General features: G+C 37.6%; 1 protein-coding gene and 1 pseudogene across 3 annotated transcripts in view; one reads left to right on the forward strand and one right to left on the reverse strand.

The window, feature by feature from the left end:
- The window catches only part of ZNF521 (zinc finger protein 521), a 280897-nt gene that overhangs the window by 108345 nt on the left and 145185 nt on the right, over positions 1 to 27367 (reverse strand). For 2 of the 3 annotated variants that reach the window (XM_054583473.1, XM_054583470.1), the window contains one exon: positions 17180 to 17264. In XM_054583473.1, the coding sequence (XP_054439448.1) occupies positions 17180 to 17264 (85 nt within the window). The remainder of the gene's footprint in view (positions 1 to 17179; positions 17265 to 27367) is intronic. The other variant, XM_054583471.1, reaches the window with a different exon arrangement.
- Positions 24731 to 26958, forward strand: LOC129078795 (rho-related GTP-binding protein RhoN-like; annotated as a pseudogene).

Genomic DNA, 27367 nt, shown 5'->3' on the forward strand with positions numbered 1-27367 from the left:
TTTTGTGACAACAATTTAGAGCATGTTTGGAACCCCTCCGCCTAACATAACAGCATATACAAAATGTACAGAAATAGTAATGTGAAGACCGCCCTTCATTATTCTTTTTCTACCTAATAACACATTTTTGCATGCAATAAATTATATCATTGGCTCAAAACCCATAAAAAAACTGTGATAAACATCAACTGTATTGTCAAGCTGCATATAGTTATGTCAATGCTTTTTTGCATGTTGAAATGAATGTGAGGCTCTGCCTTGCTCCCTGCGCACTCTTCTTATCGTGGACTCATGTACAGACACCTGCAGAGAGTCTTCTTAGAAATGTTGGGGTTTTCTTCTTTCCGTTTCTGACAAGAATTAGACATATTAGGGTATGTCAGGGGCACAAGCGTTTTTTTATACCCTACAGTGTGTGATTCTGGAGTCTAAATGCCATTCAAAGCTACTGTTTTGAAATCTATCGACTCACTTTTTAAAAAGATAGAAACATAAATACTTGCTATTTTGCAGAACTATGAGCATTCATCTGTCAGTACACAAAACCATATCTTACACTCGCATCTATTTACACTGAACTTATATCCACTTTTGTCATTTCATTGCCCATTTCCCACCATTTCCAAAAAATTCTTTCAAAATAGTTTAAGAAAGTAGAAAAAAAAATAACTAGGCCAAAACCTTAATTACCGCTTTTAAAATGGAAATATAAAATTTTGTCTAAACCAATAATAAGTTGTGTTGCCTAGAAAATACAATAAACATCAGATTTTGATGCAAGGATAGCAAAGTTGTCACAAGGACATCTCGCCAGAGACTCCCAACTTGAGCACCCCATGCACGTGGGAAGAGATTACTCTTATACCACTGAAAGTCATGTAAAACTGTCAAGTGTGAGCTTGTCTCATTCTACTGTGCATGCTAGCATTGTAATCTTGGGGCCAGTAGCTCAAGCCTCGATTTCCTCATCTGTATAATGGCAATAATGCTAACCACTTTATATCACATCCCAGTCTATTCAAGTGCAATATTTAGTGCACTCAACATATTTGCTCAAATTTTGGTTCTTAGCAAAAACAAACCCCAGGCCTTCTGAAATGGATTTCTCATGCCTTGTACTTCTGTACATGATCAATGATCAATACACCAGCAATAAGGAGTAGGAATTAGTTTTGAGATAATGCTACACAGCAATTTACAATCCACTTGGTGGGTGGTAGTACTGGGGGTGTGTGTGTATGTGTGTGTGTTAAATTTAGAAAAATCATGTTTCATGTACAGAGCTGTCATGGAATTTTGAATGTACAAGTTTGTTATTCTGAGCCATTTGATTAAATTTAACCACAGGAAACTCTTCCAAGTCCTAATGAAGCAGCAATTACATCTAAAAAGGGAGCCAAGCCAAAAAACATCCTTTTCCAATATCTCTCTTACAAACATCAGACTCCAAAATAAGCTCCATGGTTTTCGCTTCACTTTTATGTCATCTCTCTAAGCTGCTGGAAACACGTTAAACGCACCAGGGAGAGGTGCACCAGTTAGTCTTCGGTGGGAAAGGCTGGCACCCAATACTTTTCTGCACAAAGACATGTGTGCATGTGGGTGCGCACACATACACACACAGAGGAACTTAAAGACACAAAAAACAAACATTTCTTTTAAAGAAAGACCCTTAAAAGTTAGGAAGCCATAGTTGCTGACAGGAAAAATGGAATTAGACTTCAGAATTGAGCCATACAATTTAAGATCTTTGAAATGAATATACTTAAAACTTTATTTATAGTATAACATGTGATAGTTCAGGATATAGGCCAGGTAAAACAGTCTTTAAAGAAACTTAAAGTTGCCTTTTCATTTAGAAGTGAACAAATCCATAAGACTTGGAAGATTACAACATTTTTCTTAAAAGACACATATGCTCGCACACAATTTTAATGAATGTATCATTACTGGGATAAATTAAACTTTTTCGATAATTAAAGAAGTTAGTTATCAAGACAGCCTAGACACAGAATGCACTTTATACTACTTCCAGGTTTTCAACGTCACACTTGTCCCATGCAATGGTGACTTCAGCATGATGATGCAGCAGCCCTATGATGCAGGGGACACAGAAAACATGTCAAAGGCAGTTCTTCGCATTTGGATCTCACTGCATCAAGTGCAAATAGTGAACTTACACATGAAAATGCAATTTGCTCCTTCTAAAGCATACACTTTTATCGCTTGCAAAAGAACACATTCCTTTCCACTGCCTCAAGGTAGAAAGGATGGCATCTATCATGACCGTGGGGAATGTCTGAAGGATTTAGAAACAATCTTTTCATAATGCTCCTTTTGGTGAGGAAGTGGAGTTATGAGTTACTGAAAATTCATAAAGATTATTAAGTTTACATCCTCACAGAAGACCCGCCACCACTGTATCTCTCTGCTGTCAGCATCCCGGCCCAGAACCATTGAGAATATGTCTCGGGTTCAGGATGCTCATCTGTTTTGTGGCATTAGTGTTCCACTGCATAAAAGAAAGCTTCTGCCCCATTCGAAACACAGAACAAACAACAACAACTTAAAAAGCAAATTGCTTCCAGTGGAACAAGACCACAACATCTACGATGAATTTGCTGTCCTATCAATAATCCTTCCTGTAAGTAACTTGAACAGGTAAGTTTCTGTTGCAACAAGTCATTATCAACTTGTGCCTGTGCCTGCTGGGCTATATGACTGATTACCCTGTCCCTCAATGTCCTCAGCGATGACCTACTGGGCACCCAACCCCTCCCAGTAAGGAAGCTTCCCAAGCAACAGTAAGGTCTCCTGCTTGATGAATTCCAGCCTCACAGCTCATCTAAACTGAGCCTATGGGCTTCATGGTTTTCCTTCTTACTCTTCGCATAGGTCTGTGGGAAGTTATGAAACATATTTTTCTAGTCCTCCCAGGAGCAAGGCCAGGTTCACAATTTGACCTCAGAAATGCAGCTGTCCTGCAAAGCCCGACAGCCTGATAGAACTGAGTATTCGTGCTCTCTGCCCGGCCTAACACAAACTGTAGCACGCAGCACGCAGCGATGTTACTTATGGGAAAAGACAAGCGATGGAGAAGTGGGAGAAAAACAATGGGATTTAATCACATAAAAACACCACAAGCACACAGCTCCTTTTCAACAAGCTGCACACCTCAGGTGAAGGCGCAATATTCTTATGCAACTAACACTTAAAATTTAAAATGGACTCTGGACACACCCAGAAATTCTCCTTGCCATCCCATCAATATTCCCCCAGGGGATGATTTTACACAAACAGACAAAAATATCTATCTATGCCTCAGATAGATGCCTTAGATGCGTGAGGCCTGATCCCAAGAACAGTGCAGGATCATGTGAAAGACTGTCACAGACTAATTAAGGACGGTGCTGCCGAAAGAGGAAGGCTGACCCTGCAGTCTTATTTACACAATTTCCAGCCAGAGGGCTCTGAAGTGGAGGCCCAGTGGGGGCATTTCTCTCTGAAACCCAAGGGCACCTGCATTAAGGAAACCGGTGTAAATGAATCCCTTTGCTCAATGACAGAAGAAAAGACACCAATACTTCAATTATCCTGGTGTGGAATACATGTGCTGACCCTTTTGGACTCCATAGGAGAAGACAGTTACCTCTTATTTATTATGATTATTTGCACTTCACTATGCATTCCATTAGAAGGAGGACATTTTTGAGGCAAGAATGATAAGCTCTGTGGACAGAAGGTAGTGAGTCAAAAATTGCAAAACTTCAGCTTTCAAAAATAGCCTAAGTGACCTCTTGCAGTACTCTGACCACTCTGCAGCAAGCAGGAGGCAACCCCTGTGAAGAGCGAATTCTGGCAAAGTTCTCTCTTCACAGATGATGCACAGCTTAAGCTATAATGAGTTTTTGGGTTACAAATGCTGAACGCATTAATATTCCTTGATGATAATTATCACAGTATAAGCACCTTTCCCAATGTGAGTAGCATAAAGCAACTGAAGCAGCATTTTTACTACATTTGAAACAAGCTGGAAAATGGGATTTTCTACTCTTGTAACCTGAGGTCAACATACATCAAGCACTGCATATTAACACACCTATGTGTGAACCCTGTACCACTTCGCTTCTCTTCTGCTTCACGTACACCTAAAGCTAGCTCCTTTATCCATTCTTCATTACACCATTCTTGATAAGAGCACATTTGTGATACACGTAATTTCCAAAAAAAAAAAAACCTATTTTCCCCATCACATGAATCCTATGTTCTTATGAGAACACAAATAGCAAACAAGATCAGTAAGCTGCGTTTTGCAGATGAGATGTGTCTCTGTGTAGTTGGAACGAATACTGTGGTCACTGGCTGCATATAAAACAGGATGAAAATTAGAAGCAAGCGAATAGGCTCCTAGAAGAACCAAACACATTAAATACAAATCTGAACAAGATACTAGGCTTTATCTTTACACCTTCAAAACTAATAATACTACTAAGCACGGAAAGGTTTAAATGTGAATTCTAACCCACCAACACCACAACGGTAATGATGTCAGCATCATGTTTACTGGCAGTATTTTCACATAAGGTTCCTAGAAATCAACTTTCATTCCAGATTAAAAGAACACTGATTGTTATTTGGATAATAACTATCAAATATTATAAGGAAAAAACTAATAAAGATAATCTATTATGCATCACATCAGTGTGTACAACAATATCTATTATTCAGTTATTTGTCATTGCACACCCAAAACAGATGCTGAAAAGATTTAACTTACTATACCCCAATTTGCTGTGGTAATATACTCTAAATCGATTATAAATTGATTTTCCCTCACCTTTTTTCTTTCGTTCCCTCTACTCAGTGAAAAAGCAAGTGTCTGTTCTAAAGCTCAACTGATGCTAGGAAGGCTTCAAATAATGACAACGTAAGATTCTTTTTTAAACATGCTATAATGTCATTTTAGTACTCTATGTAAATAATTCCAATAGCACTTTGACTTAACAGTGGCAAAATGAAAGCCAGTTTGGACCCTTAATCCGAAGAGTGTGAATTGATTTAGGTGTTTTGCAGGTGTGAATCTGCTGCACCCATTTGTACCACGTTACCCCACACTTCATTTAGAAAATATGCCACGCTACAACTGCTGCAAGTTCTCCACCATCATTTGTACTTATGTGCTGCAAAAATGTCTTCAAATCCCTTTTGAATAGATGGCAGGGTTATGAGGGAACCTTTACTAAATATTTAACAGCACTATCGGCTTATTAAATACTATAATGCAAGAGCCATGAAAGCATGATATACAGTGCTTGCCTTTTTTTTTAACGTAATGCTCATGCTCGTTTTGAACACTCTGTGAGCCCATTCATCAGTAGAACTGATGCATTTTAAAAAGTCCTCATTTACTAGCAAATAAATGTCGGTAGAGAACCTTTTCAGTGTAGAAATGACTGGAAACCTATTTGGTTTTACTGTGCAAAATTTGTTTTACTCTGGCTAGGAAAAAGCCCCTCAGAAAACATTAAAAAGGTCATTTTGAAATAGTATTCAAAAGCTAAAGGCACACAGTTTCAAGTAAAAGAAAGTAGGGTATATTTTTGGTTCACAGGAATATACACACACCAAAATAAGACAACGGATTTATAGACAGCTGAGAAGCTACGCATATTCCTCAAATCTGGAAATAGTATCTCAAATACACGTCATATAATGAGATCAACCATTAAGACGGTTGTTTTTGACCATAACATTGTTGACAAGTGACTTCATTTGAAGCTATGCATAATTGCTTTTAAAAAACAATAGCTTAATGTAATGTTTGCATATACTATGGTAAGACATTTTTAACTAAAACCATTTTACTTTAAAGTTAGTCAGAAAAATTTTAGCCTATTCCAGTGGGTAAAAAGTAGAAATTCTCCCTGGAAAGATATTTCTATTCACAGGGAGATGCACTATGGTCTAATTTAAAGAAAGGTCCCTTTCCAATCGAGGCCTGCAGAGTGAGCATTTATCCTGTAAACACTGTAACAATGATTATCTGTCCTCTCAGTTCTCAGTGGAGACTCTTGCTTTTGAAAATGTCTTGTGGTGACTTGCTAAATTCAGGCTATTTCAATTAGTATTACTGCACATTAAAAATTAATTGCATTACTGAGTGGATTAAGGTTTAAATTTCAATTCTACAGTATGTGCACTAGAAATGACAGCTAGAAATCAATGTTCTTTGGCCCACAATCGGAAGTGTGTACGGTCAGAGAGCACGGGACTGGCGTCACCGGCCAAACAGTTTTAAAAGACTTGATAGTTCAATTGAAGGTGTGTCAGCTCTAATTCTAGGTTTTAGTTTGAATGCTGCACAGTAGCACAGGCTTAGGAAAGGAACCAGGACAACAGCTGCACTAACACTCTGGAAAACAAATGGACACAGGCACTAAAATTATAATACAAAAAGATGAACGGTCACCCAAAATTCACATATAATTATCCCTACATTAAACCTTGTTCATAACTCTGTTCAAGAAGAACACAAGGTTTCTGCTTTTAATCCAAGCTATTTTTTTTTATTGGTTATTGGGTGATAGAGTTGGTTGGGGGCAGGAAATTGGCTATTTTGTTAAGAGAAATTACTAATATATACAATATTCCTAATGACTTTATGTTTTAATGAAACCCAAGAAGATATTGAAAATACAAATCTTTTCCTTAAACAGTAATCCAATCGAAGTCCCTTCTGTAAATTACTAAACCTTTTCTTGGGGAAGGGACAAAATCAGTTGAACATCCTGAGTATAGATTTCTAACATCTACATAAAATGTTTGAAGAGAAACACCTCCTCTTTTTCATAGTAAATCTGCTCTTTCAAGAAGACAAGGATAAGGAACTTTAGAAATGAAGTTGACAGTAAAATAGCACCAATAGAGACTCGCCGGCCACCAGGATACCTGGGGTGGGAAATGAACGGTGACCGGTGTGTGCCTAAGAGGAAAGAGCGACGCCTGCCTGGCCCTCCAGATCCCCTCTGTGCTGCGAGTGGCCAACAGCAAGTTCGGCAGCAAGAGAGTGAAGAAGATGGGAAGTAATAACAACAATAAAAAGAATAATCTGGTGCAAATGGGCCCCAAGGTGTAGTAGTCATCCCTGTGCAACAATCACCCTTCACTGCAATTTACTGATGTTGCTTCATTACAATACAGCATAGCATATAAAGGGGTAATGCACAAAGTGCACGCGTGGTTTGAAGCAGCACACGCCACCCTAGCAGCCACTGCTAGGGGAGCCGAGTCAGGCTGTTCAGAACTAGAACTACCTGCAAAGACCTATTAAACGAAGACATGTAACGTGCCTACAGCATGGTGATAAATTGGGGGGGAGGAGGGGGGAGGAGAAAAGGGAGCAGGGAAAAGTGTGTTTCCTTGGTGAAATATTAAAGGCATTTCAGATTATCGGAGTTAAAACACCCTTTGAAGAGGTAACAACTTGTGGCTCTGTTCAAAGGAAAAGATAAAGAAAATGATGTTTCCTGTCTGGGAAACATAAACTGGCTCTTGGATTCCCATATTTATTTTCCATAAAGTGAACTGAATGTTTTGAGGTGAACTTGAACACTGCACATTCAGGTTACGATTATTTAAAAGAGAAAATGACTTTTTTTCTGATTCCTGCCTGCTGTAGCTGAAGGTCTTACTTTTCAGTCAGTGCCTGGAAGATGCTGAAGCAATGTGTTAAGGGGAAAAAAGAGATTCTTTCTTCACCAAGGATCATTGAGTATGTCATTGGTTAATTCCTGCTCTATGCTCCTCATTAGCATTACTCTCAAGTTTCTGGTTATCATATCCGAAATATTAAGACATAATAACTACGAAGGTGCAGATAATTGGATATTAACCAGAACATACTTGACTGGGCAGGAGGTAGGGCCCTGTTTCAACTAATCCTGAAATATATTAATCACCAATTAATGAAAGTGTTTCAAATTCATTTTCTATTACAGAACACCTCCGAGTAGCTAAGCTTTTTCTAACAAAATGACTTGGAATAACAGGGTAGAAATAAGGAAAATGGGCCCTGGCCGGGGAGTTCAGTTGGTCAGAGTGTCATCCTAATACGCCAAGGTTGTGGGTTCGATCCCTGGTCAGGGCATATATGAGAATCAACCAATGAATGCATCAAGTGGAACAAATTGATGTTTCTCTCTCTCCCCTTCCCTCTCTCTTTCTCTCAAATCTATAAATAAAAAAAAAAATTTTTTGAAACAACTAAGGAACATGGGCATTTGATGATGCCTTGAATTAATTCTTTACAGCCTGTTGTCAGGTAATCATGAAAATATAGTTAAAGACTTGATTACTGTTTTACAAAATCTGATGGAAAGAACAGGGGACACTTTTCAATGTTCAGTGGCTTTGGTTTAAATTCCAAATTTATCCCTTGAAATGGCAGGGCCATAGGTAAATATTTCATCAGAGCATTGTCATAATATTATGGGAGATTTTCAGCCTAGACATCTAGACCCCCAACCTAACAACAGATATACTCTTGATATGAAGATATGAAACCTGTTACTGGGAGTCAGAGAAGTCCAGCAAAAACATGCTTTGTACACAGTAACCAGCAAGTAGTAAGAACTCGATGGCTTCTTTAAGGGATAAAAACATCGAAAAGTCACTTCTAAAAAAAGAAAAAGGAAAGTAGGAAGAGGAACATGTAGAGAAGAAAAGTCACATGTCTGTACAATCCACGTGGCTGAGAGACTGTGTCTGATACATCACAGATGTTTTATTAGTTTGGTTGTAAAAGCCTCCGCTAAGCTCCTGAGAAAAACTTTTGTGCATATTCACTGAGTTAGAGAAACTGCTACGAAAATGTCGTTCATCTTAAAGAAAAAAAAAATTCTAAGTATATTATTCTTACAAAGGGATTCTAATATTTTTCAATACTTAAAAGGTGTATCACCCCGATACTCTGAGAAAGATTTATATTTTTATATCTGAGGAGACAAACTGTCTGGATTAATACAATGTAAGCAAGGGATTGAAATGGCACCATCTCTCTATTTTTCCTGCCTTTATTCACTTAATCTGATGAAAATAGTAAGAAAACTCCTGTTATCTCAGAGCTGTTTTTTAATTCAGTTGTTTGTTGATTTTAATTTTAATAATTCTTAAACAAGCACTCACGGCAGATGAACTAAGATATGCAGGCAAGTAGGCCCTTTTATCAACAATTTTGCCATAGAAATACACAAACATTTCAATGGCTCTTCATTAGCAAACAAATCAACAAGTGATATTTTAATGCATGACTTTATTCCATCTCTGTGGGGACCGTAGTTGAGAGTGTGATGTACAGTACAGAGAAAGGAATCATCAGCCACAACGTCCCAGGGCTCCCTCCACTGAGGACTTTGCAGCCTCTGCTTAAAGAGTGCATTTAATTGACTGATAGACAGTAGCTTCTTTGTTCACAGAAGACAGCGAAGTAATGGCAGCTTGAAAATCGTACCATCTACAGGGTCTCCTGAGACTAGTAACAGGGGGATATGTGTCAGGAATAAATAAATAATCTAATTATTAAGCCACTTCCTGTCAAGTTAACTCCAATTTGTTGGCTTTTGAAGGCAACAAAACGAGGCATTTTTCCTCATTATGCTTCTCTTTTTATACCACTGGTAATCACAGGCGGATTAAAGGGTGCCTGATTGGTTTTTTTGTCAAGGAACTGAGAAGCAGCCAACAGTACAGAAAAACAGAGTTGGGGTTAGAAGAAATTTCATGCTTGTCTCCTTTCCAGCTCCCTAACAGCCCACACGGCTGCCCCATACAGAGCTGCCAGCTGTACAGCAAATGTGTACCCCTCCAACTGAGGCCTACCGGGCCACAGGCGCCATCCTGAGAGCTGTGAGATACCTTGCAATCTTGGCAGGTAGCTACTGCTGTCATAGGCATAATTCTAAAGGTGACCTATGAAACCCCATCAGCTCACCAAATGCAACAATATGAGCAGCTGAAGTTCGACACCCATTCTCCATATTGGCTCCCTTTCCTTTGTTTACTGCTATTAATGGCCCCGAAACTGGGAAATAACCTATGGAAATAGGTCAGGAGAGACCGTCTCTCTATTCATGTGTGAACTGATCCTGTAAAAAAGCAGATCACGAGGCACATGTGTATATGGATGTGTTTGTGCAAGGAACTGCACTTTTATCTATTGCTGATGACTCTTTTGGCCCTCCATTCAGAAATGACTCGCCAACTTCATTCAGAAACGTATATCCACGTTTGATAAGAAACATATCAGACAGTGAGTAACAAAACAGATACACTCGTGGCATATTCTACAGCAAGTCAAAGGTCAGGACAAAATGAGAGCCGGAAGCCCCACCATTGTGTCTCTGCCAGGCACACGGAATTATCCATCTGGCTCAGCCTTTCCTCCCTGTGTCTCTGTATGGAGCCTAGGAAGGAAGGCTGGCATCCAGTCATTCCGCTCCGGTGCCACATTCTTCTGAGGCCCCGGTAAGGGCAGCGTGTTCTAAAATGTAACGAGACACTGAATCTTCATCCTGTCTGTGGGCTCAGTCAGAACCCTCAGTCTCACAGAAAATCAACATCACAAGGAATGTCTAAGAGGCTATGTCAGGGGCTTGTAAATTAGAAACTCCACTAACTGCCAGTATTTTTTATTCTTGTAAATCAAAGCTGTTAGATGCAGGCTAAAATATAAAACAAAGATAAACATTCTAATTTGTCTTTTAGTAGCTTATTCGGAGAGAGTCTCAAACATTTTCTTTAAAAGCTATTTAAGAAGTAAGAATCCAAATAAGCAACATGAGCTCTTCAAAGCTGTCTTATTCCAAAAAGATTTTTTTTAATTCTTTTTCCTCTTATTTTCTTTTAAACTGTCTTTGTCTTTGGGAAGGCTGATCTGAGAGTAGCAGTGATAAGTTCCTGTGGCCTCGCTCTGCACTCGGTAAGCAGTGTAGCTGCGTTCGATTTATGCCTCTGTATGTCCTTTCTGAATACATCTTGAATTTTTGTTAAATTGCGCAGATAATTAAACCCTCTTCATATTTACAGTCTGCTTCATTGGTACCATGAATTCTGTTTTCAGTTACTGTCTGCAAATTCCCTCTCTGAACAATTTCATACTAAGCAATAACACTTCATTTTACATAAGTTTTATCTGATGTCCCCATACAGAGCTGCCAGCTGTACAGCAAATGCGCGGTTCTCAAACTGAGGCCTACCGGGCCGCTGGCTCCATCCTGAGATCTATCAGGCGCCTTGCTGTCATTGGCAAGCTTTCCCTGCTATCACTGCGACCAGCACTCCACACTGCACACAACTTAAAATCATCTGATTATTAGAATTTGTGGCCCACACTCCATTTTATCCTTTATTTAATCTATCCCCAGATCGCACATTTGTTTAAATGTTTTGGCTGGTTTACAAATCATGCAGCCATCTGCACAGTAGGTGTGACACCATTTTTTAGACAAAAGTTACGTTACAAACAAAGATAAAGTCATTTGAAATGCTTTGGTGTTTTGTTATTCTGCCTGGTTCACTTGGACCAACTCTAAGAAATAAATAGAATTATCTGTGTAAATCGATGAACATCTATGAAAAACAACACCCAGCAGAACGCCGAGCTTGCTCCATTACCTACGTTAATATCATGACAGCTGAGGAGAGATGACCTGGCCCACTTCTCATCTCTCCTGTACAGATGGCTATTAAAGAGAAAGTATCCCTTTTGTATGGTCCATGTAGAAACCCTTTATGGGCTTTTCAAATAAGCCAGCATTGCTCACATGAGGGTAGCTTTCTGTTACCATTAAACTGCCCAGATTTCATCTTTTTTAATCCAGTTCTTGATGAAATAAGCCAGTATTTCATCATATTTAACACCAAATGTTTGTTTCTTAATTCCCTGAGTTTTGTAAGCAATCAAATGAAGATGACCCCCACCCCCCGCCAAATTCAATAGTCTTCTCATTTAGAATTAATGTAAACTCCAAAGAATCTAATGACTTTGAGCTTCTTGGGGTAGGGCAGACATATACACACATATACACCCACACATATATGTATTATTGTCGATTCACTTCTATTCTTTTTTTTTGAACAGCCAATGAACGCTGAGCATTTAAGGGCAACATGGCCCTCTCTCTTCTTATGCAGAGATCCATATCTTTGGATATTTCCCCTTAAGACATATAAAATCCAAAACCTCTATAGACCTGAAATATTGCTTTTAGTCTATGCTAAAGCAAGAGCACTCAAGCTGAAATGTTTCAGAGGTGATACTGAATGTCACAAAACTATAATGAAGATTAGTCACATAGCACACTATCCACTAAAGAAATGGAAGGAAAAGAATGCCATTTGTGACCTTAGGCATCAAGCAAATTGCAGAATGTATAAATGTCACTTGCCACAAAAACAGACTAAAATTCACCACACTGTACAAAACTGATTAATGCACTCTTCATCTTGGCATCAGCGATATATATCATGTGGAACATAATACACAGGGTATATGTCTTCTCATGTGCACTATAGAAGACCTGAATCTTTTCATGGCCTTTTAAAAATTATAACTACCACCCAAATGCTGAGTATTAGAGATCTGAATAACAATTGTCAATATCTTTGTATCAATATTTTCATATTTGATGTCATGTATAGTCCTCAATTCTAGTTTTGCTTTTCTAAGAGATAAATATATTTGCTTCTCCCAGATGCTCTAAGCGTTACCCTGGGTCCATCTGGAACATGTTTATTAGTGGCTATTTCTGGATTTTCCTATTTTTTTCCCACAACACAATGTACTCTGCCACCTTAGATACAATTTTGCTATTACAACATGGGCCTTTTCGATCAGATGAAAAATATATAAAGATAAGACATTAAGTAATAATTTCTAAGTCACTTTTTAAAAAGAATTCTTAGGTACATGGTCTGTAGCCATTCCCTTCATAGTCTCTGCCCAAGAACTTTGAAAGGGAAGGCTGGAAATGGCCACGGTTATACCCGGTCACTTGCCCTCCAAAGTCCATGACTGTGGCAATCAGTTCCAAGGATAATGGCATCTCTCCCCTTTGATCACTTCTTTGTCAAGCTGACTGGCCTTCGATGTTGAGTGTACTGCTGGTTGTCTACCACCAGCCGCTTGCAATTTGCTCACTATGTTTCATGAGACAGTTGTTTGTGGCTGTTTGGAACACATTCGTCTCTTTGGGGATTTATGCGCTAGTTGCAATGCCAACCTCTGTAGTGATCGAAATTTCTTTCTAACTAAAATAGATAATTAGAGGCTGGTAATTATTGGTCAAGAATTATCAGAGTGAAAAAATTAAGCTTCTCATAAATAGTTCTTGGCAATGTCATCTCTTTATATTATCGCATGCCTAACAGCCCTTTATTCTGAGCACTTACAAATTTACTCTACTGCTGTTGAGCCTCATAATTTTATATGAGGCAATCCCTTTGCTGGGTTAAACACATTTAAATTCTCTGGTTTCATCTCTATCTGTGCTAAACCATAGCAAATAATAATAATAACAAAAACCTTAAAGAAGAAAATAACAATAAATATTTACTATGCTGATAGAAAAAGATGGGTGAATAATGAATTAAAGAACATAATACACAATGGCTTCTTTCTTTATGCTCAGGTCAAAAGCCAGCATAAACTATGTAGAAGGAACAAAGGAAGACAAGAAAAATTTTCTCAGACTGTTCAGACTTTGAAAAAGGGGAGACTTTTCCCCAGGAAAGCTGTTAAAATGTTTTCCGGTGTGTGTGTGTGTGTGTGTGTGTGTGTGTGTGAGAGAGAGAGAGAGAGAGAGAGAGAGAGAGAGAGAGAGAGAGAGAGACTGACTGTTCAGACTTTGAAAAAAGGGAGACTTTTCCCCAGGAAAGCTGTTAAAATGTTTTCCGGCGTGTGTGTGTGTGTATGTGTGTTTGTGTGTGTGTAAAGAATAAAAGAAGCCCCTAAATAGTTACTCATCTGATTTCTCACTGAAACTGTGTCACAATGTGGTGAAGAGTGAGGTTTTCTTTTTTTCCTTAATAGACGTAAGTCAAATCCCTAATACATTTTTGTTGAGTAATGATTCCTGCAGCTCAGGCCACGTGTCCACACCTAGTTGTAAAACATCACTTAAGCACAGTGTCTCCGCTATGAACCTGGTAGAAACATTGATGGCTTTCCTTTCACAAATGTCCCAATAGCCTAAGACCAGCACATCCAGAAAGAAGCATGGAGATTGCCTGACATTGAAATTGCATTAAAACATCTGTGCTATACCTTATCTCACCCATGGACGTGGACAACGATGTGGGGATTGACTATGGAAGTGGAGGGATGGCTGGGTCGAGGAGGGCAGAGGGGGAAAAATGGGAAAACTGTAATAGCATAAACCATACAACATTTTTTAAAAATTAAAAAAAAACACACCAACAATGTGTGCTACAGAGAAGCAAATGCAAATGAGTTGGTTAAAGAGGGAATTTAAAGTTACACCTCTTTGGGTCATATGCAGACTTTGTGTTCCATCAAACGACACAATCCTTCCTTCAGACTGATTGAAATGTAAAACAAAATCTGTAAAAACACCATATACCCTCTCAACAAAAAAAGTAAGAGGATTTCATATAGCCTCTAATCTCTCTTCCCTGCTAAATGTCTAGTTCAGATTATTTTTTGATTAGACAAAAAGCATACACAGATATACAACCTAAGAATGCTTACCCTCAATGCAGGTATTTTAGCCAACAAAATAATGCTGCCTGCCTCATTTGAAAGACTAAGTATCACACTGGGATTAAAAAAAAAAAAAAAGAAATCTTAGCCTTTGTGACATCCTCCCATTACACAATCTCTCTCTCTCTCGATATTAACAGCACTACGGAGTTTAAGGACATGGTCAACAACTAGAACAATTAAATGGATGCCATTCATTTGTTTAGGCCTTAAGTGCAAGAGAATTATATATTTTATTATTAAAAATAGCATGAATATTAAATAACTAGGTCCTCTGTGAAAAGGAGTAGAATTTGCTTCTCTGATGGAAGGTGGATTGTTAAATGCTCAGATCCCAAGAGGAAGTGAGTGCCGTATTAATCCACCATAAAGTGGAAGGGAAAAAGCCTTGGGAAAGCACTAATGATGCAAGGAATTTAAGAGAAACACAAAGGGAAGGATATAGAGCAATTTAAAAAGAAGGACAAACCAATGAACATTATGGACAAATGATACTTAAACTGGAAAATCAAAAAGTCCCCTCATGCCCAACATTCAAATCGGATTTCTACATATGCACAAAAACATTAATATTGTGGCAAAAACTATATTCGATTGTGTCATCTGGGTCCTGGGATAAATCATAAATCCAGAACCCTTTCATTAAATACAACTAATCAGAAGCATAAACCACAAAGTTTCACTAAATAGTCCATAAGCTGCAAAGAAATGTTTTCACTGAAGCACATGTAAAGCTGTAGCACAGGGGCAGAATTATGAATGACTGCCACAAATAAACGATAAATGCTACTCAAGAGATAAAGAGATGGAAAATATTAGCATTTATCTTTTGGCAAGAAGAATTCATTTTTTAAGCCTATCCCCCGCCTCCAAGAAAAACAGTTTTGAAATTTTATGTAGAGTATTTTTTTGAATGCAAAATAGAAGGGAACTGCAAGAAAACACATTATTTGAAAATCTCTTACATGTTGCCATCTTTTAAACACTCAGGAAAGTTGTCAATGTTATTCTGTCACATTTAAGAATATGCTATTTAATGTATAATAAAATCTCTAATAATATTAGTATTTAAATCTGGAAAACATAGAGAGAAAGGATCAATATTTTAGCTGTTACGTGTACATTCAATTTTGCACAATTAAGCACTTAGTCTTTTACAAGCAATAATCCTCCTAGAGACCCATCATTTGAAAACTATAAAGCATATCCTATTGAAAAACTATTAATCAATTTTCCAACATGCTTTTGAATTTATCTTTATTAATATCTGCAAGAGCCTGATAAGTTTTGTTATGGTTGATTTCAGTGATCAGTAATGATAGTTGGAGAAACCTGTGTTTAGAATACTGCTAGTGTGTAATACAACTTGTTTACCCCCAAACAAGTCCAGAATCTAAAATGTTGACTTTTCTTTCCTGGTTTAGAGTTTAATATTAGAGAGCATGAGGTTAATTAGACATTTTAATAGTATATCACAATTATTTATATTATAAAATACCATGAAGTGAGTATGAAATAAAAAAACTCATAGTATAAAAACACAAATGAGTAACAAAAACAGTATAAAGAAACAGCAATTGTCATTTTACTAGTAGAAAAAGATCTGCTTGATAAAGCTTAATTGGCTGGTAAAACTCTTAGTGTTATTACTAAGTGCTTATCAAATTAAAAAACATAGGGGGTAACCCCAGAGGAATTAAGGGATAATAGGACATTGCAAATAAGTGAAAAAAATTATTCTTTTAGCTCTAGCCCCTGTGATTAATACAAAATCCCTGAAAACACTGGCCTAGAGTGACTTCAGAGAGCTCTACCCAAACCATTTTTATAATATCTATGTAAAATTCGGTGGGAAATAAAAAATGATAACTGAATTATTTACATGATCTTTTTAATCATGATTATTTCTAGACTTTTGAAACCATATATATAAAACTAGTTTATGGCAATTTAAGTTATTTATGTTTCCCTATCACAAAAACTCACCACTTAGATTTTGATACAAAGATGCTTAAGCAACACACAGCAGTCCCATTACCATAATAACTTCTGAAATTAAAACCTGTCTAAAACTCTATGGAAAGCTAACATCCAGTTCATTAACCATTCCTGTTAGTTTTCAATAATGCAAAAATGATTAGAAGTTTAATTTGTTAATCACCTGTGTTTTGACTGCAGTAGATATATAATCCTCAGCAGAAGTCTAAACTAGCCCTTGCAGAAAATAAAATGTGGTAATACCTTATCAGGCCTAATAATAGCAATAAAAAAAATCAATCATGCTTAGACAAAACATTGATGGTTGAACAATTAATTCATCTTTAACTCTGTTTAATTATATAGGCATTGATGTACACAAGTAGGACAAAATCCATCTGTAGTAAGGTTTAGAGTGTCACTCACCAATCATGTGATTTGCAACATGAACCTGAATATCCCATTCATTGTAGAAAACCATCTGACACTTGATGCACTGATAGGTCTTCTTCTGAGAAAACAAGTATAAACAGAATTACTTAGACACATGCACTTTATATTGCTCTGTTTAAAAAAAAAAATTCCCAACCTTACTCACAGCTCCTTTTTGAAGTGCCTGTCTTATATATATTGCTTATTGAACTACTGTGGGGCTGCTTGGGCAAAGTTCCACAAGTTACTTACAAAGGCCTGGTGGCTTGATCTGTATGCACTATACTTTAAGTTGCAAACAGTTGGGAGAAATGAGACATGTAATTATGGCATAATATATTTTTAAAGATTCCTAAATGCAAAAACAGAAGCTAGTATTTTTTAAATATCTGTAACACTGGGCTGCTGAGTTTCAGAAACCAATGCTTTCATTCCGACCAAAATAACTGTGGTGTTGCTTCTAGAAATCCCTAAGTAAAATGGCCAATAAATTAAGATTCATGGAATCTAAGAGATTTAGAGATGATAATTTTTAGCTGAAGTTTGAAATCTAGATGACATTTCAGAAATTGCTAAGTACTAGCAGTTAAATACATATTTTCTCCTATAAGGAAATCATATAATTTCATATCATATTGAACAGTCTAACACTGTTTATCATTTTACACAATAGTCCTGTGAAGTGAATAGGGCAGGATTTATTATAAATTCTGGTATCATAAATAAATAAACTGAGGCCCAAGGAAGTGGAAAGATTTGCCTGATGTCACTGTGCCCTACAGCTGGGAAGAGAAATAAGCTCTCTTGATTGTAAATGCTAGGCTCTAAAATAAAGCAGCCTTTATGATTTTACATCTTTATTATTGTGTCCCCATATGGCTCAGTACATATTAGATGAACCCAATCAAGTATTGGTTACATTTTCCAGAATACAGTTACATAAATTCCTTTATGATGAAACTTGATCTTTACAATTAAAACCATCTTAGAAAACAAAATAAGCCATTATGAAATAATCCATTTTTAAAATCTCCCAAACGTGAGAAAATGACAATTGTAAAATCACATCAATGACCATTTGTTAAGGCAATCTTGCAGAATTATCATTTCATCATACTCACATAAAATTGTTTTACTAACAGTAGCAGTAGGGAATATCAGTCTGTAAACTGCAATTAAGTTTAAAGAACTCAACAAAATCAAAGTTAAGCACAAAAATTTAGTGTCATTTCATTAGTGACTAAAATTATAAATGCCATTACGGTAAATTTTCTTAATTATTGTCATTTAATGTAGTATTTGCTTCTGCAGCAGAAAATGGTATTCCTTGTAAAACACAGAAGTGTATGCATAGTTCTAATGGAAGCTTTCTAAAATAATCTAACGGGCTTTGTACATTAGGCATATTGTGAATTGAGCGTGCTGAATCTAAATCTAACAGGGACTTGAAAAACCCTGACAATCACCAAGGAAGATTTACTGCACTGAGCTGTTTACAAGATGCTTTTGATGGTGACATATAGAGCAACATGTGTTGCGTAAATAACATCTATTCCTTTTTTAACAATATTTCCCTTTAGAACTAGTTAGAAAATATTTCTTACTCCCAGATGGCCTACATTACATATTGTTTATTAGCATACTTCTAGCATTATTCCTGATATGTGACCTTGCTGAAAAACAAAGAAACATAAACTTAATGGCTAGTCTTTTCTCTTGTTAGCACAGTAAAACATACAACATGTCGAAAACTGTCTCCGAAAATGATGACTGATGAATATGTTGGCGCAATATACTAGGGCTTTTTTTCCTGGCCTAATAATAAAGAATAAAAATCACTTGACAAACCAAACTAATAAAATACTAGCACTTACTACTACCTTCAAAATGAACTGACACATTTGAAAATCTATGTATATGTTTTCCTTTATCATTGAAAGAAAATGCTTTTGTCACTGCTGATAATTCAAATACTAGACAGTATTTAAAATGTTACTTTCCTTTTTAACAAAGTAGCATTCTAATCTAAAAGCTCCCAAATTTGGGGCTAGATGAAATAAGAATATAAGGTGAACCAAAACAATGTACCATGATCTTAAATTACTGTAGCTTGAGCTTCACCTCACCGCACCTCACATTTCCCAAATACAAAACAATGAATTGTAAATTGGGATGTTATGGTTTTCTTTTTAAATCATTATATAAAATTCAATTTTATCCTCAGTTTTAAAAAAAAGTTTAAATGACCTTGACAGCATGCCTTATTATAATTATAGAGTTTTAGCAAAATATTTTGAGACCCCGGCCCACTTGTACACCATCTTTCAATAAAGTGATTATAACCTCTGGACAGAGCTGGCCTTGGGGAGTTCTTTCCCTTGGAGATGAGTCCATTCCTCCTCTGTCCAGCTGAGTTTATTAAGAAATTCTCCCTAATTCTAGGCTTAAATCTGCTCGTCTGCTACTTTCACCAGTTGGTCCTAACTCTACACTTTGGAGCTTTAAAGAACAGGTTGAATCCAGTATCTAATATGAGAGTGACATTAACCCCTTTTCAGACTGGGACCAGAAGTATGATGTAAGAAATGCTTTGAACTACTTTCGCCACTCTGGTTACCTTCTTCCAGGTCAACCTATTAACAAATAGAAGCCCAAGTTAAGCACAGTGCTCCAGGGGTGACCTGAGCCTTGCAGGGTACAGGAGGACTGCCACTCACCTTAGGAAATTACTTCCATTTATATAGGAGACAACAACAACAACAAAAAAAAGTCAAGTGAGATCATTTCTTTTAAAAGCGGATAAAAGTAGAAACAGAACTTCCATTGTTTGGGCCCCAGATTGGCCTTTATCAACGCTTAAGTTGTCAATTGACTTGAAATGCTAATTTGGTACAATTTTTAAAAGAGGCTTTTTCATTAGCCTTTTTTAATGTGCTACTTGGGAGTGGGGTTGTCATTTCCTGATTGTTCTCTTTTGTTTTCTGATACTGATAGATGTAATTATCAAGGATACAACTTTTTCCTAGCACCTCATTATTTTTGATTGATTTTGAGAACAATTTAAATGTGCCTTTTTGACATTCTTGTTTTCAGTTATATGCTGGTTAAGGTACTCAGAGTCTTTCAGAAAAGAGCATCTCATAAATTAAAAAAAAAATGATTAGGATCTTTAATAATGTATACTTAAAAGAAAAACATTATTCTGACTAATCCCTACATCCCTCCACTCAATCTATATTCCATTAGGACTTAGGCTTCACATTTTGCCTCAACAAATTAAAAAAAATAATAATACTTTGTACTTGTAAATTGCTTTTTAAAAGAAAAAAAACAAAACACTGAGCATAAAAAAAATCAATGAACCCATAGTAATCCTCAAAAACAGAAAAAGAAAAAAAATCTCAGTTGCCACTATTGGAAGTAACTATTACATGAATTTCTTGTTCTGAAAACTAGTAATTAAAGGAACAGAAGCACCAAGCTTTATAGGAGAATGTGTAGTATTCAATACATGCCTATTTGATGAGGGAAAGCTTTTCTTTATTGAATACTGTCAGTAGAAGGGATGACAGAATTAGAAATTCACTATTTGCAATGCCAAATAAAATGATCCAGAATAATCATTAATGAACACAAAAACTATTAGAACAGAGGTTGTTCTGAGATACTCATTTTTCATCCTTTGATAACTGCAAATAGATGTATCTTTACACTAGATTTATCTGGTAGTAATCAGGGTAACCAGACACTCTTACTAATAATGGAACAACCTGACATTATGTGTCTCAAAATGTGATGTAATGAGTATTCTTATAAAATGTATACCTGAAACTAGTCAAGCCTTTTCAGTAAGAGAGACATTAGAAGAATATGTATTACTTTGAGAACGAAAGAATTACAGGAATCCAGAATGCTCTTCAACACATATCAAGAATATTCTTGGCTTTTTATCTTCAGAAAGTCAATGTCAAGGCAGGGGGTGGGGAGTGGATTGTTCTCAGATGGAAGAGACTAAAAAGACTTAACTAATAAATGTGTGCATGTATATAACGTATGATCTTAACTTGGAGAGAAAACAGTTATAAAATTTTTTTAAAGAAATTGGGGAAATTTGAGTATCAGCTAGTTATTAGGTGATATTAGGGAAATGCTGTTAGATTTTACAACAGCATTGTGGTTATATGGGCAAACATCCTTTCTGTTAGGAGACACATTCTGAGTATTTAGAGGTAAAATGTCATGATGTTTGTAACTGACCTTCAAGAGACTCAGAAAAAAAGTGGTCACCTGCAGATAATGCAAATATGGCTAACTGCTAACAATTATTAAATCTAAATATATGCTTGAACATTTTCAAAATAAAAAGTGGGAATAAATGGATAATTCATAATACTCAGATTTGGTGGTTTTTAAAAATATTTAACCTAGCCTGTTATAACCCCTTCCTTCCTGTTCATGTTGTACTCCTGAACTTTGTGTGCACCAATAATAATTTTTGCTTGGTTGTCATAAGTAGGTTTGAAAACATTTTTAAATTTTTGAGGGCTTTTGTTTGTTTCAGATTTAATGTATAAGTTCTAAGAGTTCAGGAACCATAGCTTTCCTCCATTTCTACAGTAAATTTAATAATTTCCTACAATTCTATGCTTTACAGCCTATAAGGAGCTCACACGCATAGAACTCATGTGTAACAAAACTGCGAGGATAAAGGAGGAATTATCCTCATTTACAGATTAAGTTACCCAAATCATACAGGTTGTGAATACCATAACCAATGTTAGTATTCTACCCTGCCTCCCATCCACTGGGTTTTAACACAGATTATACTCTGATCATCTGCAGGCAAATTTACAGTTGCATTTTAGGTACATCTTGAAAGAAGGTTCTCCTTTGAATTGTGTAGCACTTTGGTCCGTGAGATTGCCAGGGATAGTATAAGAATAGCTTAATACCAGTGAAGGAACTGTTTCTGGCCATCTTCATGTTAGGCTCCCAGTCCTAGAACCTTGACGGAGATCCATTGGGTAGAACTGGCTTCCCAAAGTCACCTAGTCTACTTTAAGGTTTTTCTCTTTGCTCTCAGTGTCTTGCAGTTTCATTGCCATGTTTATAACCATATTTTTATGTTTATTTGTCCTGCTCAATACTGAAAGGACAATTTCAATCTGAGAGTTCATGTATGTCTCTCCTGAAAATCTCCAGCAATCATTTCTTAAGTTTTCCTGTATCTTACACACACTCTCTGTTCACTTGTACTGGAATACTAATTGGACATAGATTGGAGTCTTTCTATCTTCCACTTAACTACTTTTTCAAGAATATTTTAAAAATTAGTTTGCCCTCCACATTCTAATCTAGGTGATTTTCTCCACACTCTTAACAATCCATTGATTTTTCTCTTCACTGGTATCCAGTCTAGAGTTTATCCTATCTATCAAAGCTTGTATTTCAGTAACTATTTTTCGTCTTTAACATCTCTAACTTTAAACATACAAGCTCTCTTGTTTAATTTCCTTTTGGGTTTGCTTTTATAATTTGTCACTTTTTTTAGTGGACATCACTTTCTGAACTTCTAAACATACTTAATTTCAAAGTCTTTGTCAGACTTCTGTGTAATTAATTTCTTCTGGAGTGAAAACTTGGTTCTCATAGCAGTTAGCTTTTGTTTGTTTGTTTGCTGTTTGACTAGTATTAGATTCATTCACATATTTTGGAATCTTGGTTCCCAGCTACTAAACCAGGCTAGGTCTCTCACATGGGCATTTCCTGTGTGTCTACTGTGATGTAGGCATAGGGGAGACCTTGTGAGTTGAACCACAGAACTGGTAAATGGCAAATTCAGTTTTAAGTCCCAAAACTGTATCTCTCTTTCTATACCTTTAACTCTCCAGCTGAAAAGTCCTAGTCCTAGGTATTGATCAACAGAATTTTTTTCCCCTCCTACCTCCAGTGAAGTTCCTCCCCAGGCTCTGCTTTAAGTGGAGGGTCTGACTTTGTCCCATAGAGATTAAACCCTCGTTACCAATTCTTATTTCTGGAAGAGTCCAATGAATCCCTGGCTTCAAGCCTGATAATCCTTTGGTTTGTAAATTTGGTTTCTGAATCTCAAAGATGGAAAATAGTTTTGAATTTGACTAAGTCCATTTGGTTTTCTATCTTTCTATCTTATCTATCATTGCTATATGTTTAGAGCATCAAAGCATGAAGGTCCAGAGCCATTTTTTCAAAATGTCCCACAGCCCTTAGCAGCAAGCCCCCTCCATTTCCCTGCAATTTCACCAATCCCAAATTTAGGCGGTGGCTGTCAAGGAAAAGCCAGTCTCAGACTTGGTCAGGATCTTCTAAAATCAGGATGTTGTACAATAATGCTATAAAATATCCATTCCAAATATACCCGGCAGTCTCAGTAGGAAAGCAACTTTAAGGATCCTTTTTCTGCAGTTAGTTGCTATTTAGTGGCTTCATCACTCAGTTGTGTGATAAATCATTTAATGACCCTGAGTCTTAGCTTCCTTCCATGTAAATTAAAAATAATAAAGCTTACATCTTAATGTGAGACGCAAGTGAGGACCACATAAAACTGCTTAGTACTATGCCTACCATGTAGCATGCCTGCATTAAACAGTAACTGCCTTTATTACTCATTACTTGACAGGTTATTATGGGAATGGAATCGAATGTAATACTATATAAACTGTCTGGCGCTACATAGGTGCATGTCAAAGATTAGTTCTCATGCTTTTCTGTGGACTTTGATACATTAAAATTTCTTTAAACTACAATCTACTAATTTAGATTTTATGACAGTAAACAAGGGGTAAACAATGTTTATTAGATGAAGCTTTAAAAATTAATAACATGCAGAATATCACAAGCTGGTGACAGAGTTGGGAGGATGGGAAGGAAGGTAGAGCACATAAAATGTTTCAACTTAGGTAAAGAAAAAAGCTGTTTTCAAGGACTATAGAAACATACATTACCATTCCAAAAACAAATATATTAATTACAAAGGACACATACATATATTTAAGACCAGTAGTACATTTACTTGACATGAACATGTTGGCAAGCAAATGGATACTATATATGAGTGAAAATAATAAATCTAGAGCTTTCTACAAATACTCAATACTGTAGACATTTTACTAATTTAGTTTGGTAATTTTCCAAGTAATTCTGAATTTGTGTAAAAATAAATCATTAAACAGAGAAGAAATGGGTGAAATGAAGTGAAAGCACCACTGATGAAAAACTCACTTAAATCATTGAAAATGAAAAACACCAGTCTCAATTTTTTTATTGTGTGTTGTCATGGGGGTCAAAGGAAATGAAGGCCTCTACTGTCTTTATTTCTAAAGACTATGAAGTAGCACTTTACACAATGTCTAGCATGTTGTAAGAACTCAATAATCAAGAGATATTAAACATAATTCCTAAACTCAAGGAGTTAAAATGTAATTGCAGAAAGAATGCACACAACCATTAAACTGTTATAAGTACTAAATGACATGCTAAAGTAGTTTAGGACCAAGCACCAGTTGACAGATGGCAAAGAGAAGACAGGTAGAACGTATCAGATAGGGACAGCTTAATATGACCAAGAAAAATCATTTAAAAAAACTCCCTGGGAGAGAAAAGATGATCTGAGGTCTAAAATGTGAATGACGTTCTTGAGTTCAAAACTGAGCACAAAGTGCCTTACTACATGGTAAGCAAATTGCTCACAGTCTGGTGGGGTTGGTGGAATAAGAAAGGCAACTCAGAACAGAATCAGAGCTAAAGAAGGTTCCTGTGACTGACCAAACAGAATAAAAGAGGAGAGACAAAAATCTAGTAAGAAAGAATCTGGAAAAAGATTTTTGTTTTAAATGAGTAAGTTGCGTTTTTTTTTTTAATCCTCACCCAAGAACATTTTTCATTGCTTTTAGGGAGGGAGAAAGGGAGAGGGAAGGAGGAAGGGAGAAAGCAGTGGGTGGGGGGAGAGGAAGATAGAGAGAGAGATATAAACATAAAAGATTTGTTGTCTCTCATATGCACCCGACTGGGAATCAAACCCAAAACCTAGGTATGTGACCTGAATGGGAATCCAACCCACGACCTTTTCAGTGTAGAGGACATCGCTCTACCAAATGTAGTCACATTGGCCATCGCTGCAATTATTTTTTCTAATTTTAGAAAAAATCTGCACAGGCCCATATTGTATAAAAATTACTGAATCACATTTATTTTTATAAATAAAATCCAAAACTCCATGAAAATATAAATTGAAGCTACTATTAACTTTGAAATTGAGGGGTAAAAATGTCAAACCATCTTTTTCAGCTTTTCTTGGGTTCTCCTTGTATATTACAATAAATAAAACAACATTAAGATAGTTTATTTTCAAATGTATCATCAATAGTCAAAAATCAGGAAATAATGGAGTAGCAAAAATAAATCTGACTAGTATTCATTAAGAAAACAAAACACAATGTCAAAGATGGAGTCATTTCCATGACTTACATCAAAAAATTTCACCGGAGAAATTTATTACCTTGAAGTTCATATAGAACCATTTTATTTTTTGAAGTTTAAATGTGTCTTCTAACACATTTCCCTCAAACTTTGCCTTTCTATGTACTGGAACGTGATGTCTAATATTAAAAACTCAATTTGAGCCCAAGTTTCCCCCGGAGAGAGATGCCTTGTTAGGGTTACTTATCCACCTCCGCTCCACAGATTTCTCCTGATTCAGATACTGGAGTCCCTTCCACGGGTCCTAGGTTATGTCCCCCACCACACAGGCCACTGACACGCTCTAGGTAGGAAATCATCACCTAGGTGGCCTCATGTAACATTGTGGGTTCAGCTGCTGTTTATTTCGATGCCATAGTAAATCTACCCGAATTAATATCCTGTAGCAGCGCTTTCCGTCTGCTTTTCAACAGTGTGCCGCAAGAATTTCTAAGGGGCTGGGGGCGGAGCACAGGGGGTGCCACGGTTTGGAGGGAGCTTCGGAGGGCTCTCCAGATGCTAGTGGCAGCAGTGAGGCGGGCGAGGGGAGCTGCGTAGCCCAGACTGGCGCAGACATGGCGCTGCAATATCTTAGTGGTGGGGACTCACAGGGTGGCAAGACACCGCTGCCGCAGGTGTTTGCGGGGACGCCTACGCTGGGAGTTACGTCCGCATCGTGTTTGACCACACAGCAAGCTTAGAGACAGCCCTGCACTGAGCTCAATGTGTGGGACACTTCATGTTCCTCTTACAGTGATAATGTGAGAACCCTGGCCTATCTTGATTCAGACGCTGTGCTCGTCTGCTTCGACATCCATGGACCTGAAACACTGGACAATGTCCTCAAGAAGTGGCAGGGGAGACTCAGGAGTTTTGCTTCAATGCCAAGGTTGTGCTGGTTGGCTGTAAACTTGACAAGCGGATGGATCTGGCTACACCGGGGCAGCTGTCCAACCAACGGCTTATCCCTGTTACACCCGAGCAGGGTACTGAGCTGGCCAAGCAGGTGGGGGCCGTGTCCTATGTGAAGCGCTCTTCCGGTCCTCTGGCCGCATCATCAGGGATGCCTTCCCTGTGGTCGCTGAGGCCTCCCTGCGCCGCAGTCACAGGTAGCTGCGCTCTACTGACTCTGCCAGGGACTGCAATGATCCCCTCAGCTGGCAGGGCAGCTAGGTGGGAAGGGGAAGGCAGGAAAGATATACACACACAGGGATGGAACCAAGAGTTGCCACCTCATGCGAGGAGCCAGGGAGGGACAGAGTGTCAGGAGGGGTGGTTAGGGCGCAACTCTTCCCCTGCCTGCACCCTGGCTTCCTGACCTCCGGACTCCGGCTAGGACTTCAGCGCTAGGACTTCAGCGCGGGCTGAGCGACCAATTCTATGCAAGGGGCCCAGAGGCAGAGGGTGCCAGCGTTCGGCACATCTTCATCCCCTCCTCCGCACAGGAAGTTGAGGGGGCAGGCATCTGGGCCAGGAGCTGCGCTGGCTGGGCGGAGGGACGCTGGCATCAAGCAGTGACCTTGGTTGAGTCTCAGTATATGAAGGGTGCCTTCCCTCCCCACCCTCCAGTCCCCATTTCCTGGTCCTGGCTTCCTTCCCTAAGGGAAGTGGCCGTTCGGTGACCTTCCCTTTTCCTCTCCTCTCACTTCTACAGCGGCTCTCACTGATCCTAACCTCCGGGCAACAGGC

Source organism: Pteronotus mesoamericanus, unplaced genomic scaffold (assembly GCF_021234165.1).
Source record: "Pteronotus mesoamericanus isolate MK-2021 breed Mesoamerican mustached bat unplaced genomic scaffold, CSHL_Meso_final contig_74, whole genome shotgun sequence".
In the NCBI taxonomy this organism is placed as follows: Eukaryota; Metazoa; Chordata; class Mammalia; order Chiroptera; family Mormoopidae; genus Pteronotus; species Pteronotus mesoamericanus.